Here is a 19,590-nt window from a genome sequence, read left to right as displayed (position 1 = left end):
TCCTGGATCTAAGTACAACTGCAACACTCCCTAGCTGAAAGAGGTTATAATATAACAAAATTTAGAAAAATATTGCCAACAAATAAAATTAATGCTTCTTTATAGAAGAAACATAAGGAATGACATATGGGACAAGAATTGTTTGATGTATCAAATACGAAAATGTCATGCAGAAAACAGACAAGTTAGAAGAAAATTCTAAGATTACATGTCACTATTCAAAATTAACTGGACTTACAAAATTTAGGATGCTATCAGATTATAGTAAGTAGACAAATGTGTGTGATCTTTTACTAAGGAAATTTTAAACTGTAAAGAAAATGTTCACAGACTTGCTCCCAAGATCCAAAATCCTGATTTTTTTGTGGAGGCACTCAGCAAAGCCTGACTACTTACCATTCTCAATTAAAATCAAAACAGTGTGGATTCTAGAAATCTAAAATTTAAACAAAGTGCTGAAAATAATCAGCAGGAATGCAAGTATCTGCGGACAGAGAAGCTGACTTATTTTTGCCAGCCAAGTATTGCTGTTTCTCAGAACAAAAACATCATGTTTCACTTGAAATGTTAATCTCTTCCAATAACATTCCCCAGTAATGAGATATCAGAGAGCCATTCCAGGTCATTTCTATGCACATTCTAATAATGACGCATACAACACCTTTTAAAGATATCTGGAAGTTAATTCTCTGGTCTGCAGAAAGGGTTCAACATTGGAAGACCAAAGAAAAGTAACTACAATCTTTAACAACATGACACTATCTTAAAAGATCATCAAAGCAAGCAGCATAATAAGTTCAAATAACAACAGAATGAAAAACAAGAGAATAGAAGGGTGAAATTGAAAAAATGGGTTAAAATGTGTCATAAAGGGGAATGTTGGACTATTGGAACATTCTTATTGCCCTAATATGCCATTTGAAATTTAATCAATATGTGTTGATTTTCCAGTAAGTATACTGCACTAATCCAAGTGTTAACCCAATACCAAGGCTCATTTAAAATTTCTAATAGGATGGAGTCTATTCTTCTTGTCAGTTTCCACAAATCTTCATCCTTGTAAATATCCTGCTGTATTCTTTTAAATTATGTGGTGTAAAAACTAAGCCTATCCCTTTGTTTCAAATGAATGCAAAAGAAAAATTTGCATAACTTTCCTTCCAACTTCCCTTATTACGAAATGATTTAATCCTTAATAACGAAGGCTACACCTACCCCTCCACTATTGTCTCTATTCTTCCTGTAGACTTTATAATCTGATCTGTAAAGTTTCTAATCCTTACTGTCTTGCAGCCATGTTTCAGCAATGTCACATCCTTAAAGTTGAATGTGTGTCTGCAAATCATTCAATTTGTTCCTCACACACTCCTATTTCTGTAAAGAATTTTTTAGGGTCACAACTCTAGAGTCTTTTAGTTTATAAGGCTTTTCTCACATGTTTTATTGTTCTCTCCTGATTAAATCACATCACATCGATTAGTTTTCTCTATATACCTGGAGTGTCAAACACCGTTTCTAACTTACTTTATGCTCTTTCATTTTGTTTGTTTTAATCCATTATTTATACTACCTTTTTGAGCGAAACTTTGATCCCAAAATTTATTTGTTTAAATTTATTGTGATTACTTTATTTATCTTTTCCTTCCCTCCTTGGACCATTTCCTTCTGTCTCATTAACTAGAACTCCTCTTTCCTATACCACATTTTCAGACAAAGGTTTATTTCCGTAATCTATCTATCCCTATACCAATTTGCACATGACACAGATCATAGTCAAGAGATTATAACTCTTTCAAGATCTTGCTCTAATTTAAAGCCTAAGTCTTGGTGTTCTCCAAACAGAAGGTTCTTTTGTCTATTTTTCCCCATCTTTTTGGTACCCATCTGCTACGGTATGCGTTCTGGCTGTCCTTGTGACAGTTTTCATCCTTACCCTTTGGGAAACATGTACATTGTATTTTTTGATTCAAATCAGTTCATGACTTTCCTCGCTCTCCATTTTGTCCTGGGATCTCCTTTTATGATCAGAGCCATGTTTTAAATTGAAACTTTTCTGCAAAGTGTGACTAAAGTCTGTGTTTACCTGAAAATAGAATCTTAGTAGCTACTGTGGTATGGTGATATTTTCAGCGATGCAGTATTTTGAAGGCTAGAATCAAACGAGAATTAATAATAAATATAGCTGGTTTATAACCGGTCAAGAAATACAGGGGCAACTTTGTGTACTATCGTCGTGGTCTCCAACATTCAGATCGCGATTGACTGGCTAATTGCAGAGTTTCAGACTGTTGATTTCACTGCATGCCCAAATTTCTTCACCACATATATCAACTGTCATGTCACTGCATGATTTTGCTTCTGGACGCCAGAGACAAGTGCATATTCTTTACAGGCTTTACATGCCAGTATGGTGCATTGTATTTCAGTTTGGTCAGGTGGACTAACATTACAGGGTGAAGTTAGTTTTATGGTGGCAATGCCAACCAAAGTACAAGAGTTATATGAGGAGCTGTTGTTTGAAGCCAGTATACAGAAATAGAAACACAGGAGGCTATGCAGTCCATCATATCCATGCAGACCCTCTACAAGAGCAGCCAGCTAGCCCTGCTCCTCATTCTCTGTCGACCTAGTGTTTTTTCCTTCAGTTATATATTTAATAGGTGTATGCAGGAAAAAAAAAAGGGAATGTGGCACACCCACATCCAATATCAGAGCAACATTCGTTGACCGGGGCCAGAAACAAAATGCAGCCATAGCAGTGACCTCCATGCTCCAACACTCAATGTTCCAGAGGCACAGGTCGAAAGGCCTACCAGTAGCACAATGATGTCACAAATTCCAAGGTCAAGTAATAATGAGTAAAGGACCTGGATCACCAAAAAGAAATCAAAAATGTACAAATTCTACACAGAATGGGAAACTGTATTTCTGCTCACAATTGGGAAGGGATAACCTTGTGGTATTATCACCAGACTATTAATCCAGACAGCCAAGTAATGTTCAAGCAACCCAGCTTCTAGATTCTAACGATGACCATGAAACCACTGCCAATTGTCAGGAAAAATTCATCTGGTGCACTAACGCCCTTTAGGGAAAGAAATCGGTTACCCTTATCCTGGACTGAACCACATGTGACTCCAGACCCTCAACAATGCTTTGAACAAAAACGTTGACAAGCTGAAGGCAATTTTGAAAGCTCAATAGTAATTTTATTTTTCTAAAAAAGTAACAAAAGACAAGGCCAGCACTGAAACAACATTTCGCATTTACCATTTTCTGGAACAAGAAGTCAATCACAGATGGTGAAGTGATTAAAAGAACAAAATTAAAGAGGGATTGTTGCCGCTGATTCTTTATTCAAAGACTTTAGAACAAAGAAGAAGTAATAATGGCAATCAAGAGCATGTTGCTCAGTTCTTTCACAATAGCAGGATGAGTGGAATCATTGTCTGAAGAAGTCATCTTTCAGGAACTACAATAGAACTTGAAGGACTAGGAATGTTTCTTAATGCAATTTGATAAATCCAATCCTAGGCCCATCTGATCAAGGTCCTGTTGTACTGAGATAATCTTTTTCACTGTCCACCACACCACCAATTTTGGTGTCAATGCAAACTTCCTAACCATTCCTCCTATATGTCATACTCAAAGAGTGGCCAACCTAAATTTGCAGCATAGAAATACATACAGATGATTGACATTTTGTTAAGATATGTCCATTAGGTAAGATTAAATATACAGGAAATATAATTCTCAACACCCTGATGCAATGCTAGAAAAAGAAATGACTTTCCCAATAAAACTAACTTTATCAAAACTAGCTAATTTCATTTAAAAGAGAAACTGATGTGTACAATATTCCTTTCACACAGGTACCAAAATTACATCATAAACTAGCTGCGCCATTACTGAGTATCAAGCCCTCATCCATTATCACGTGATATTTTGTTTCAGACTTGAATTTGAAGTACACCCTGACATGCACAAGTATACTGATTGTACAAGAATGAACTTCATTTGGCAGCCAAATAGAAAATGTACACATTTAAAACATTCTCTCTCACTTATTTTAAAATCCTAGGAACACCCATGATTATTTTGCGAATAATGTAATAAATTGAGCAAAAGTGACCACTGGAAAAAACAGAATCATGGATTAGTCATGACATACATGGATATGAATCATTTAATTCAGTTGGAGTGGCAATTAGGCAACATCACTAGCTAACTTAATGGGTTTAGCGAAGGTTTGGGAGAAGCCATACATAGCATGGCGTTCAAAATATATAGTAATGCTTATTGGCAAAGATACATGTAAAGAGGTAAGAGTAAGAATACTTCATCTTACATTCAACAATATATTAATGAAGTACAATTTAACAGAGTTTGAAAAAATGTTAATTATTAGATGTGCTATACTTAATTTGAATGATAATTTGTTCAGACCCATTCTCTGTGCAAACACTGTACAGTCCTCTGAGGAAAGAAAACACCACCTTCCTACAATGTCATATGTTTTCTTTCTTTTGGGGGCAAACCATATGACTTTGCTCTTCATATGTTAAAATGAAGGCTCACATAGCATTGTCTGAATACCAACGAAAATTTGAGCTGAAAATGTGTTGCTGGAAAAGCGCAGCAGGTCAGGCAGCATCCAAGGAGCAGGAGAATCGACATTTCGGGCATGAGCCCTTCTTCCTGCCTGACCTGCTGCGCTTTTCCACCAACACATTTTCAGCTCTGGTCTCCAGCATTTGCAGTCCTCACTTTCTCCTACCAACGAAAATTTGCCAGGATGTCAGCAGATGACCAATGAGGGATCTTCTGCCTTCTCAATACATTAGGGCACAAGGTTTGTGCCTGTCATTTTAATAGCAACTAGCCTAATACCTACTCTAATAATTATAATGAAAAATACATCTGAAATTTAACACAGAAAATTAGAAGCCAGGATCTTATGATACTAGTGTCAGTGTTCTGTGTCATTATTACTCTAAAACCAATAGCTTCCCTGGAGTCAGCATATATTCAGTTAAATACGGAAATCCAGAGATTGCTGTCAGTGATTCTCCAGTTGGCATACAATTAAGATTCCACCAACTTCAATCAAATGGAAATCAATGACTTGATGAGAACTTCCACTTCGTCACAGATTTGCCTAAAAACCATTGGAAAACCTTGATGAGGTGTAACTGGACTTAATTTCATGCTAAATTCATTATCACTACTAAATAGTTTCTCAGTCCTTGAACTTCCTTTATATTTTTGAATGTCATGTTTCTTCATAAAAAATTGCAAGTAGCTAATGGTATTTTAGCTCCTAACTTAGATATTTGAAAACTATTTACTCCACTATCATGTTAAATTTATCCTTTCACAGGACGCAGAAGTTTCTGTCCCCCAGTTTGCTGCTTTACTTGGCTACCATAGCATGGCTTGTTTAAATGACTGACTACTCAAATTGAAGCTAGAAAATATGCATTGACAGACCACTTGCAATATCAAGCTATTGTCTGTTGAAGTAGAAAGACCTGTGAAGTATCATAGAATTCTAAACCAAAAGTGAGGCAAAAATGTTGCTACAGTATCATATCTAAAATTAAAAATCACACAACACCAGGTTATAGTCCAACAGGTTTATTTCGAAGCACTAGCTTTCGGAGCACTACTCCATCAAAAGCTAGTGCTTCCAACTAAACCATGTTGGACTACAACCTGATGTGTGATGTTTAACCTTGTCCAACCTGGTCCAACACCTGCACCTCCAGTCGCATCAAAAATTAGTTATTTCTGATGCTCACCATAGTAAAAATTTCAGAAAATTATTCAGAACATTCCTATCAAGGTTTAGGTATATACAACACATGGACAACCTTAAATAGAATAAACATATTCGCATTCTAAAGTTCAGGACTTTTAGAATTGTAATGCTATAAGTTACATGGCGTAAAGATATGAAACTGATTTTCAAGAAAGAAAAAATGCATTTGTAGTTAACTGGATGCCTTCACAATTTAAGATTGGCAACTAGGGTAAGCTCTTCACTATCATCTCAATTACTATTGTAATTTAAAGAAATGCAGCAGCCAATTTCACACAAGATCTCACATAAAACAGCAGTGCACTATATGAAAAATTAATCGGTCTCAGAAAATGTTTCTCGGACAACTATTAATCGGACAAGGGGGAAACGCCTCTATTTGAATTGTGTCAATGGCTCTTCTGAGAATTATGAGGAGGGCCAGATACTACATCCAAAAGTCAGCCCCTACAAAAATGCAGCATCCTCTCAATCATGCAATAAAATTGCCAAATGGATTCAGCAGTGAAGTCTTTGGATCGGAACTTGTATCCAGAATCAAGTCAGGGATGTGAATACTATCACTGACCCTATGCTGAACTGCAAAACCATGAAATTAATCTATAAATTAATCTTATAAATTATTCTGTATAGAAGCCTGACTGAAGCATATGATTACCTTCAGAACTGTACAAATATGCCTTACTGACTCCAAGGTGAAAGTTTGAACTTTTGGATATCGTTACCTCACACATAACTGTGAACAACCTTTGGTGATCAAACTGACCAACAAAGAGACATAAATAAGCCTCAGAGGTAAATATGTGAACTTATTTGCTGATGGGGCTTTTGGAAAAGCCCTGACCTCTGAAAAGGAATGCTAAAATAACATTCTGCAATTATAACATTTGTCTCCAATATAAAAGCAAGGTCAATTTCCTGCGGTACTCCCCATGTGACAACATGCTGCAAATTTTGAATACTAGTCAGCCTCATGGACATTGTGCTATAAGACCATGGACACGTTGGTTATTTTGAACAATTCCTTCAAGAAATTAACATTGCTCCACAAGTCCATGAATAGATCCCAATTACAGAATAAAAATAAAATCCACACCTTGTCAAGATTGGAAGCACTAGATTATTCATCTCTCCTATTGATTTTCCATGTCTTTGGTGGTGATTGACAGAACATGGCTAGTAATACAATTCCTTTTATTTGATATTACACACATTTGAAAGGGGAATCATATTCAAAAATGGCTGTCCTGATCAAACAGTCAGGTTTTGCTATTTGCCCGGAGAATGGTACAAATCTGTCCCCTTGGTGGGCCATCTGTTTCTCTTCATATGGATCAGAAGCATTTTGTCAGGGAACTGTGTTAATAATAAAAACAAAATAACTGTCAAGTACCAACTGGAGAAGATCATGTATCACCACCTCAAAAGTCTCAATTCACTGATTTAACACTCATTGTGTGCACAACGTTGCAGTTTTAGTCCTAGAATTCTTAACACTTTAAATATTTAAAAATAAAACTGGTTCATTTGTTGCACCATGCACTCCATTCCAAACTGCTGCATGGTTGTGCACCCACAGAGCTAGAGGGGACATTATTCAACATATTCATGATGACACTCTTTAAACTGGGAGTCTTGCTATTAGCAATTCTACCAAAAAAAAGGTTTTGAAAAAAGATAAATCAAGATACACTTAATGGTAAGGTCCTGGAGTGTTGCTGAACAAAGAGACCTTGGAGTGCAGGTTCATAGCTCCTTGAAAGTGGAGTCGCAGGTAAATAGGATAGTGAAGAAGGTGTTTGGTATGCTTTCTTTTATTGGTCAGAGTACTGAGTACAGGAGTTGGAGGTCATGTTGCGGCTGTACCAGGACATTGGCTAGGCCACTGTTGGAATATTGCGTGCAATTCTGGTCTCCTTCCTATCGGAAAGATGTTGTGAAACTTGAAAGGGTGCAGAAAAGATTTACAAGGATGTTGACAGGGTTGGAGGATTTGAGCTACAGGGAGAGGCTGAACAGGCTGGGGCTGTTTTCCCTGAAGCGTCGGAGGTTAAGGGGTGACCTGATAGAGGTTTACAAAATTATGAGGGGCATGGATAGGGTAAATAGGCAAAGTCTTGTCCCTGGGGTCGGGGAGTCCAGAACTAGAGGGCATCGGCTTAGGGTGAGAGGAAAGATATAAAAGAGACCTAAGGGGCAACGTTTTCACACAGAGGGTGGTATGAGTATGGAATGAGCGGCCAGAGGAATGGTAGAGGATAGTACAATTGCAACATTTAAAAGGCATTTGGATGGGTATAGGAATAGGAAGGGTTTGGAGGGATATAGGCCAGGAGGGATTAGATTGGGTTGGGATATCTGGTCGGCATGGACGGGTTGGACCGAAGGGTCTGTTTCCATGCTGTACATCTCTATGAGTCTATCTAATTTGTAACTGATGTTTTTAAATAGCTTTGTTTAACTAGTAAATGCCAATCATATCATGGAGGCAAAACGACTAGAAGAGTTCCAGAACCTAATAATGTAAACAAACAAAAAGCAACAATACTTGCGGCCTTTCAGAAATCATAGTACTTCAGGGCAGTGAAGAGTTCAGTTAGATTCCACATGTTGGGTTGGATTTTACAGATTGCCATGGTCCACGCAGCTTGAATTTAAATACTCTGATGGAAGCATACCCATAATCACAATAGCTGCATCAAAGCAATCTAATCCTAGAAAGAAGCCCCAGAGAGACGAGGCAATCTAATGGCCGACAACTCTCTATCCCAGTAGTGCCAGCCAAGATCTGGGGCTACAGGCAGACCCCACCACATCAAGGATACTAGGTAAGCCTGGGCTATAAGGCAGGTTCAAGAGGTCAGGATGAGGGTAAAAACATAGGTTTGGCCAAATGGGTAGTGTTCCTCCAGTGGGCCCAAAGAGATCTGTAAGGGAGGTTCCCACCTTTTCCTAACACCAGCACATGTAGCCAAAGCTTGCAGGCTTCCCACACAATGATCGTCTTCCCCTGCCTGCGGGTATAAGACTAATTGGGATGGAATGATGTGACATACTGATAAAATCAATGGTTGAGTACCCAAAGGCCCAGGCTAATGTTGTGAAACCACAGACTTAAATGCCAACATGACAGATGGGGGAAGCTTGAATTTAGGTAACAAAACATGGAATTGAAAGCTAGTCTCAGTCTTGTATTCATCATTTATTGTAAAAATATATCTGTTTCATTACTGTCCTTGAAGGAAGAGAATCTGCTGCCCTTATCTGGGCTGACCTGCATGGGACTTCATACCAACAGCAATGATATGGCATCACTTAGCCTCTGAGTTCAAGGGCAATTAGAAATCGGTAAGAAATACTGGGCCTTGCCAGCAAAATCTATATTCCATGGAAGAATAAAGAAAATTATTTTTTAAAAAAGGTAAGTGGCCAATAATTGGCTACTTAAATGTCTTAATATGCACAAGGATGAGCTCTGCAAAATTTGGGGCTTGGATGGCCACCTGCTGGAATTTACATGCTCCACCCGTTTTCAAACCCATCGATAGAGTGCATAAAATCCAGGCTATGGACTCACCAAATCCTTAACTTTTAAAATGATTATTTATTGTCGAGAAATGGGTCACTGGCAAAGCTAGCAAATAGCATCCACTCCTAATGCTTCAAGTAGGTGATGAACTATCTTCTTGAACCAGTGTCGTCCAAATTATTAAAATGCACTGCAACATTCTTAAGTAGAACGTTTCTGGATTTTTGGCATTGACAAAATACATCCAAGTCAAGAGGAAGCATAAATTGGAAGGTGGTATGTTTGCATGGACTTGCTGACCTTCTCCTTTAGACAGGGGAAGACTTTGGGCAAGAGGAGATGAGTTCTAATTCACTTCCTATCTCACCGAGATATGTTCACCATCTACAAGGCACAAGTCAAGAATGTTATAGAATGCTCTCCAAGTGTCTTCATGAGTCCTCTTCTCACAACTCAAGATGATCAACAGCATTCAATGCAAAACAGCATGCCTGATCAGCACTCTAAAATCCACAGTAAACTTAGATTTCCTCCACAAACAGTGCTCAGCAATTTGCTAAGGCTCCTTTAACAATGTGTTCCAAACTTGTGACCGTCACCACCGAGGACAACAGAGACAGGAATACCTCCACCTGCAAGATCTCCTCTAAGGCACAGACCTTATAACTTGGAACTATATTTCTATGCCTTCACTATAGTGGAGTCAAAATCCTAGACAATAAAAAAAATTACTTTGCATAGTTTCTTTGAGTGTTTATGAACTGCACCTATCCAGTCTGATGGAGAGTATTTCATCATAATCCTGACTTGTGCCTTCTACATGGTGGACAGTTTAGGGAGTCCGAGGCTGAAGAATGACCTTATAGACATTTCAAAAATAATGAGGGGCATGGATAGGGTAAATAGACAAGCTATTTTCCCTAGGGTAAGGTAAACCATAACTAGAGGGTAATAGTTTAGGTTGGAGGGGGTGAGTTCTAAAACGGACCTAAGGGGCAATATTTTCATGCAGAGGGTGGTGTATCAGGAATGAGTTGCCAGACGAAGTGGTGGAGGCTGGTACAATTATGACATTTAAAAGGCATCTGGATAGGTAAATGCTGGCAGATGGGACTAGATTAGGTTAGGATACCTGGTCAGCATGGACGAATTGGACCAAAGGGTCTGTTTCTGTGCTGTACATCTCTATGAATCTAGTTTGCCATTAAGCTGAAACTCTGCACAATAATTAGCTGGTAACAGTGTAGTAGGCATTTAGTTAACTCATTCAGTTGATTGTTTGGTCAGCAGTGACACCTATGATGTTGATGGCAAAGGACTTGATAATGGTGTTGTGTTGTCAAGCCCTGTAAATGTTAAGGTGCATGATGTAGTCGATTGCTTCTGGATATTAGATGAAACAAACTAAACTGACTGAAGACTCCTAAAGTAGAGTGTGTGATGCTGGAAAAGCAGAGCAGGTCAGGCAGCATCCGAGGAGCAGGAAAATCGACGTTTTGGGCAAAAACCCTCTTAGATGCGATTGTGAAGATCACAGGTGGTGGAGGAAAAGGATCATCCATTTGATACTTATACTTGTACTGGAAATATTTAGAAATGAATCAGTCTGGTCTTCTGTAATCATGTGCTCGACAATACCATCATCTCTTTCCATTTGAATGCTTAATATTTCACTACTCATGGTTAAGAGCGTTGAAGTCCTGGTATGTTACTTGTTTAATCACTCAGCTCTGGCCATATCATGCTGCTTTAGTTCTGGCACAAACGTAATCCTGTGCTGTAGAATCACCGAAATGGCACCTCATTTCAGATGCATCACTTCTTCCATTACTTTATAAACCTTCAGACGATAGGTCATTAACAACAATAATGTCATGTTAAATAATAATCCTTAGACAACCAAATACTTCTTTCTCTCCAACAGGCACAGACCAGCATCACTAAGTCACCAGGTTCCAAACTCTTTACTTTGGTTTTGTAAACTGAGGAATAGCAAAGCCTACACACTTTTTCCATAGCTGTGGAATAAAATGAATAACCCTGAATTGTTAGGTCGTGTCCAAATCTAGCTGGTTCTACAATGTCATTGGTAATAGCTGAAGAGCATTTTCACTGTAAAAGCTTTTGGTCAGGAAAGACCAGTGTTTTTTCCATTACTTCTTTACAACACAAGCAGAGGTACAAATCCACAGATATTGATAGCCTTTGGGTACTTTGCTGAGCAATTTTTCATGTGGAGGTTATTGTAGATTTACTTAACAATACAAAAATCAAAGTAGAACCCCTTTCTGGCTCACACTGCATCAACGCTCATAAGAATGAAAGATTAGATAATGATCAGTTGTGAATGTCTCAACCCAGACTCCCTCCTCCTCAGCACATTGCTTCTGGGTTTGCTTTTATAATCTCCTTTACTATCTGGTCAAAAATCAACAAATTTAGTATAGATCATGGATTAAAACTAGAATTCTCTTGGTCCCTCGATATGGATCAACAGTACATCACAGGAATCAGATGTACAGCTCTAATTTTAGTTGAATATCCTCAGGAGCAAGAATCCTGCCAAAATTGTCTTTTGTTGGTTTAGGTTACAGGAGGTAATTGGACCATCACTCCTTCTTATCTATATAAACTTGGCCAAACCAGTCACAGATCTGGGAATGAATCTGGGGCTTTTATCCCCCCATATAAATCATTGGGACATTGTAGCGCATTTACTAATAGTTTAGAAGTTTGGATTAAATGGGATATGATATGCAAGACTCCCTTTTTAAAGCAGTAAAAATAAAACTCAGAATTAAAAAAAAAACATTTCTTACCATAAGGAGTCCTTCCTGCCAACGGATTTATTAGTGGGGTGGGATTGCCACTTCCTTCCCTTCTGGTTCTATCTGCTAGTACTGGAAATTCTGAGAGATCTAACCCTGTAACATTTTCACTTCCATCTAAAACACAAAACAAATTCAACAGTATTGATTTAAAAGAAGTGAAAGGTTCACAGGTTAACTAAAAGATCTTAAAACGTTTTGTTTCAAATATACCTAATCACATTTATCTTAGTGCAGCATGCTTTAAAATACAAATAATATTGGTGCACCACTCATAGCCTAAAATGCATTGAAACAACTTAAAACTAGACTTGATGGCAGGCACAGCCACAATACTAATCAGTGTATTGGTGAAGATGCATATGGCAGCAACTATTAAGGCTACTGGCTTCAGTTGTCACATGGAAATTAACCAATCTGTGGATTCCAATCACTTTCAAAAATCCATAAAATTTACATGCAACTGTAATTTGACCCATTCTTTCACTATAACGAAGAGTCTCTAATTATAATAGATAATTTATTGGTTATGCACCATCGTCAAGCATGGGTAAAGACTCACATTAATATAAGTTGCAAAGAAGAAACACTCATTTTCTGTTGGTTCAACCACAGAAAAACAAAATGAAATATGTCCCGCATGTTCTCTCCTCAGTTTTTGACCAATTTAGGAGGGCAAGTATTTAAATAGGCATTAGATCAGTACTAAGTATGTGCAAGAGGCCTAATGTTCATTTAAGAATGGATTGGTATGTCATCACACATATTTAAGAAACCCTTAACAGTGAGAGCTATAACCACCTCAAATTTTTGCCTTCTTGCCCCTATTTCACCAGTGGAAAACACAAATCTAAAAAATGTTTGAATAATTTTGCAAAGGAGGATCAGGATATGAAATTACATAGCTAATGATCATTTGCAGCATTCCAGAATTACATGCCCTATAATTAACCACCACAAATTATTGTTTGTGTACTAATTCATGGAATTTAAAAGTGTAATTCAATTAAACCTATTCCTATATAGGACTCTAAAACAAAGTTAAAAATCAAACAACACCAGGTTATGGTCCAACAGGTTTAATTGGAAGCACACTAGCTTTCGGAGCGTCGCTCCTTCAACAGGTGGTCATCCTCTGGACCCATGGTGAGGAGTCACTGATAAAACTACAAAGTGACATCAACAAATTTCATCCACCATCAAACTCACCATGGACTACTCTCGACTATCTGTCTCATTCTTGGACACATGCATCTCCATCAAGGATGGACACCTCAGCACCACACTCTACCGCAAACCCACAGACAACCTCACAATGCTGCACTTCTCCAGCTTCCACCCAAAACATATTAAAACAGCCATCCCCTATGGACAAGCCCGACGCATACACTGGATCTGCTCAGGTGAGGAGGAACGTGACGGACACCTGGAAGACTAAAACAAGGCCTACTGAAAAGCAAAATTTTGGCAATGAAACTAAAAAGATAAAAACTGTACCTGTGCCATTGAAAATGTTACTTGAAAGTGAATTATTAATCCCAAAAGCCTGATTCCTGTTCATCCCAAAACCGGACATACTGCAAAACAAAAGTCAAATATTAAATTAAAAATACGTTACTTTCCATACCATTTTGGTACTGAAATATAGCTGATTTAGTTGAAACAGGAATCAATTTTAGTATACGATTTTTGAAGATGAGAAATATAATGAAATGTTTAAAGACTGAATACTGGCTGAATATTTTCATAATGCCTTGTAAATAAACAGACACAAATTTACATATTTTCATTAGTTAAATTACTGATAAGTTCACAAAGGCTACAAAAAAGTACGTTAATATAAGATTAAAAATAACTCTCTGCATCCCAACTCAATGTTTTTCTACTCATCATCTTTCATTGGTTCAAATGATTGGAATTGGATCCTAACTCTGTATTTGTCTTGTTTTCTATGAAATTAAGACCATTGGACTTTATACATATAATTATTTCAAAATGTCCCCTTTGTTTTAAGGTTAAACGGAGTAATTTAGGCAGGGGATGTAGCCTCCAACAAAACTTGTCCATATGACCTAATCATCATTAGGCAGGGCACGGGTCAAATTCTATTTAACATATGGAGCAGGTTTTTAACACCTAGACACATTAGAATGGCAGCTGTTCATGCTATACACAGTGACTCAGTCAGGCAAACAGATTTAGGGAGAAGACCAAAAAAGGGGGCAGCTATGGAAAACAGATAAAAAGGAAAGCTTTTGTGTTTTAATTATCAAGCCGATATCTGGTGAGATGGAGTTCATGTTTGAAAAGATGCAACCTGTGGATATTTAAAGACTAAGAGTCACCAGAGTCTGCCTTGTTATTTGAAGTCCAGGTGATTATGCTTAGAGCATTGAATGAAGTTACTTTTGATAAACTACCACCTGCAAATGACAACGCAAAGATATCATCATGGTGCGGCCAGAAGAAAAGATCCTGTTGAAGATTAGAGGAGCTTGGGACCTCCTGTGCAAGACTGCATCGCGGCTGAGCGAGTGCGGTGTAGCGCATAACATGGCATTTGGATTTTCATTGTGTCAGGTAATTAATGATAGGTAGTTTTTCTATGATTTGTTTAGCTACCTACTAATTAATGTTTAGGTGATGTTGATTTTAATTTGTCACAGTAAAAGTGCTGAAATATAAAATCTTGCTCTGCAGTTTTTTGTATTAGTCATTGAAAGAGCAATCTTGTTATTAAGTTTTTGGTCTCTACAAGGATCACAACAAGTTGCACAGTAAAGAAATTCAGATATTCAGCAATGATCTGATTTTAGTATTTTTTTAAAATCACATGCCAATCAAGATTCAAGTTAAGTTGATTGTGTAAAACTTGACACCAGCAGTCTCTGGTTAGGCACATCTACAAACAGAGGTATATTTGCGAACTTCATCATTGTAAAGCAAAACAAAGAGAAGACCAACTATCAGGGGAGCTTCCTGTGCAGAAACTGGCTGCCATACTTGCTGCAATACAATAGTGGGTGTACTTAGTGATTAATTGGCTGTAAAGTGCTTTGGAACATCTGGTTTCTTTGGAAATATTTAATATAATTAACCAGTTTTGCTTCAGAGACAAAAGGAAATAAGAAATAACAATTAGCAAATTGGATTGAGATGAAGCACAAACTACAGTCAGCACTAGTTCTTCACTTCCAATTAACACCTATCAATATCCTCTCATATCTCAGTACTTTATATTCCATATCTCATTTTGAAATGCCATGCCAAGAAAATAGTGATATAACGAAGACATTCTTTCTCATGAGAAAGAAATATTTAAAAGTTACAGATTGCTTCAGAACCACCAGATATTTCAAAACACTTTGCAGCCAATTAATCACTTTTGAAGTGTAGCCACTGTTGTATTGCAGGAAATACGGCAGCCAATTTGTGCACAGAAAGCTTCCATGGGCAGTAATGCCCTAATTACCAGAAAAAATTGTTTTCGTGAAGTTGACAGAGCAATAAATATTGGTCAGGACACAGGGATAACTCCCTCACTTTTCTTCAAAATGTCTTTTACTTTTGCCTGTGATGGCAGTTGGGCTTAGATTAACATTGTATCCAAAAAACAAACTACTACTGACAGCATAGCACTCCCCGAATCATAATTGTTATGGGCAAGAAGCGTCCATTTGGCTCATCTTGGCTATACTAGTTCAATTCCCAGTTCCAATCTTCTGCCTTTCCCTATATCCTTGCATGCCAATTCTTTCCAAACCATCATCCAACACCCTCTTGAAAGTCCCAGTTGGACGTGTCTCCACCATACTTCCAAGCAGTGCATTCCATGCCCCGAGCTACTCACTTTTGTTCTCTCTCACATCACGCTTGCTTCACCTGCATATGACCTTAAATCCAGCTCTCTTGTTTTTTCCCCCCTTATAGGAGAGGGAGCCACCTCTCCCTACTTCTCTCTCCAGCCCACATATGACTTGGAAAATATCTATCAAACTTCCTCTCAATCGCCTTCTCTTCAAGGAGAACATTGCCAAATCCTTCAATCTATTCTCACAATCATAGTTTCTCATTCTTGTAAATCACTTCAGTATTTTCCAATCTCTCAATCTTTCAAGGTAGGCCATGGCCTCATGGTTTATCGCTGAACTGTTAATCCATAGAACCAGGTAATGTTCGGGGGACCCGATTCGAAGCCCACCACAGCAGATAGTGTAATTTCAACTGAGTAAAGCCGGAAGTAAGAGTCTAATGATGACTGTGAATCCATTGTCGATTGTTGGAAAAACCCATCTGGTTCCCTAATGTCCTTCAGGGAAGGAATCTGCCATCCCTCCATGGTCTGGCCTACGTTTGACTTCAGACCCACAGCAGTGTGGGTGACTCCTAATTGCCCTCTGGGCAATTAGGAATGTACAATAAAAGCTGGCTTGGCCAGTGACATCCTCACGCAGTGAATGAATTTTTGAAAACACATCTTTCCTATAATGTGGCACCCACCACTGTATACAATAATCCCTCAGCATTACATTGGTGCAGTCAACTTTTGTTTTAACCTTAAGTCTTGTATTGGGCCTTAAAGGCTCTGATTCAGATGCAATGGAGCTATTTTTGATGACATGAATCATTTAAGAAAATTAATTTCTTGACACTATTATACCCAATTTTGTTGGCGGTTGATCTTTGTCAATTTGAATTGTTACCATTAAAGATAGCAATCTTGTTATTTTTCTTTACAAATATACCCATTATGTCAAATATAATTCTGCTGTGCACTGAAGGACTCTTTTGGAAAATGGTTTGCAGCATCAAGCTAATTCCTGCCAATTGTTAAAAAAATTATCTGCGCTCTTTATTTTTTCTTCAGTTTTCTTTATTTTTGAAGCATTCAACATGCAAACTAATTAATGCTTTTCAAAAATTAAATCAATTGCTCTTAACTTCAAATAAAACTTGAGCTTGAAACACCAGTGATGCTTAATATATGCAGGGCTTGTTGTCACTTTGAAAGCTGCTGAATAATTTCCTCCAGATGCATCCAGGTCCTATACAGAAATAAGACTATAAACAAATTATGCTAATCTAGTTAAACCAATATTTACTACGTACTGCCATTTTTATTTACCTTTTCCTATAATTACATGGAATGATGTATTTGTCCAATCAGCCATAAGAGAGGAAATTATGCTTAATGAAATTATTTTGAGTCAGCTCAGGAGATGTGGGTGTCGATGACAAGACCAGCATTTTTTGTCCATACGTCCATCCCTAATTGCCCTAGAAGTGGTGGTGGTGGGCTGCCATCCTGAACTGCTACGGTCCTTGGAGTTTACATACACCCAGTGCTGATGAGAAGGCAATTCCAGAGTTTTGTCCCAGAGATAGTAAAGAAACAGTAATATTGTTCTAAATCAAGATGGAGACTTGCAGGTAATGGTGCTCCTGTGCTTCTGCTATCCCTGTACTTGGTGGTGACGGCTGTGGGTTTGGATGATGCTGGTGAGGTAGCTATGGTGAGTTACTGCAGTGCAAATTGTTGATGATGTCAGACTAATGGCAGTGTGCATCAGTGGTGATGGGAGTGAACTTGAAGGTGTCAAGGAATGTCAATCAAGTAAGCTCCTTTGGTCTGGACAGTATTTACCTTTGAGTGATGTTGGAACTCGACCCATCCAGGCAAGTTCCGTCACACTCCTGACTTGTGTTTTGTAGATACTGGCCACACTTTGGAGAGAGCTGAACAATTTGGTGCAGAATTTTAGCCTCAGGCTTTATATGGCTGGGTCCAATTCAGTTTCTGGTCAATTAAGCCCTCAAGATATTCATAGCCAGGGATTCTGTGAAAGTAAACAAGTTGAGCTGTGGGTAAATGCACAGCAGGTATCAGTATAATGCAGATAAGCAGGAGGATGTCACGTTGGTAGGAAAAGGACAGCAGATTATAATTTAAATTGTGATAGGTGGGGAATACTAATGTACAAAGCAACCTGGGTGTCCTTAAACACTGATTACTGAAAGCAAGCAAGCGCACAAGCAGTTAAGAGGGCATGTTGGCTTTCATTGCAAGAGGGTTTGAATACTGGAATAAGAAAATCTTACACCAGCTGCACAGGGTCTTGGTGAGACTACACTTAGAGTACTGTGTGCAGTTTTGGTCCCCTTACATAAGAAAAACTTTACCCCAAAGAGAGGGTGCAGCAAAGACTCACCAGACTAATTCCTGAATTGGCAGGTTTTCATGAGGATAGATTGGGTGGATTGGGCCAGTATTCATTGAATTCAGAGGAATGAGAGGATCTCATGGAAACATAAAATTCTGACAGGGATGCAAGAATTATATTTTCCCTGGCCAAGGAGTTATGGTCTCAGAATATGCAGTAAGTCATTGCTAACATAGACAAAGATGAATTTCTTCATCCAGAAGGTGAAGAACCTATGGAATTCTTCACACTGCAGGCTGTGGAGACCAGGTCACTGAATATGTTTTAAAAAGAAACATTTCTAAAGGCAATATGGGTACAGTATTGAGATAGAAGATGATCATAGAGAATGGCAGAGTAGGCTCGATTAGCTGAACAGCCTACTCCTCGTCTTATTTTCTATTATTCTAGATGATCAGGCTGCTGCTTGGCGAGTTTGTGAGACAGCTCTTTTGATTTTGATGTGAACACCTAAAGGTTAGAACCATAGGAAAGGTTACAGACAAAAAGATATAAGTCAGTTCATTATATCTGCACCAACCAAAAGAACTAGCCACCTACTCTAATCAATGTTCCAACAATGAGTCGATAGCTTTGCAGGTTACAGCACTTCAGGTGGAAATCCGGATACCTTTTAAAGGAATTGAGGGTTTCTGCCTCCGGCACCAAACCAGGCATCAAATTCCAGAAATAAGAATAATAATGAGGACTTTTGCAGAATCAAAAGTGTTTGCCGATGTCGTTTCCAGTGCCTAGGTTGATGCTGAGTGATCCATCCAGTTTTCTTCCCTTGTTTATACTTTGATACAACTGACTGGCTTGCAAGGATAGTAGATTTCCTTACCTAAAAAGGCATTAGTAAACCATACGGATTTTTATGTCAATGACAACGGTTGTATCATTAAGCTAGCTTTCAATTTCAGATTTTATTAAAATTAAAATTTCAACATCTGTCATGATGGGATTTAAACCAAGAGACACAGAAAATTAGCGTAGGGCTCTGGATTACTAATTGCCATTATACCATCACCTCCTCGAAAATTAAATTCATAGAAGCAAAGAATGGGTACAGCACAAAAGGTAGTCATTTGGCCCTCAAGCCAACCTTCTGCAAAAACACACCAGCTAGCAGCACTACTCTCTGCTCTCCCCAACAGCCCCGCAATTTTTTCCTTCATGTTACTAATCTAATTCCTTTTTGGAAGTACTGGT

At 38.2% G+C, this 19,590-nt stretch overlaps 1 protein-coding gene across 4 annotated transcripts in view; it reads right to left on the bottom strand.

The window, feature by feature from the left end:
• cnot2 (CCR4-NOT transcription complex, subunit 2) overlaps positions 1-19,590 on the bottom strand; it is a 149,472-nt gene that overhangs the window by 38,102 nt on the left and 91,780 nt on the right. For all 4 annotated transcript variants that reach the window (XM_043709757.2, XM_087997111.1, XM_087997112.1 and 1 more), the window contains exons 6-7: positions 13,676-13,755; positions 12,170-12,295 (exon numbers count right to left, since the gene is read on the bottom strand). In XM_043709757.2, the coding sequence (XP_043565692.1) occupies positions 12,170-12,295; positions 13,676-13,755 (206 nt within the window). The remainder of the gene's footprint in view (positions 1-12,169; positions 12,296-13,675; positions 13,756-19,590) is intronic.

Source organism: Chiloscyllium plagiosum, unplaced genomic scaffold, assembly GCF_037043375.1.
Source record: "Chiloscyllium plagiosum isolate Xiang-an unplaced genomic scaffold, Cpla_swu_hap1 HiC_scaffold_19, whole genome shotgun sequence".
Taxonomy (NCBI): domain Eukaryota; kingdom Metazoa; phylum Chordata; class Chondrichthyes; order Orectolobiformes; family Hemiscylliidae; genus Chiloscyllium; species Chiloscyllium plagiosum.
The sequence above is the reverse complement of the archived record's forward strand: the minus strand, read 5'-3'. Positions and strand labels throughout refer to the sequence as shown.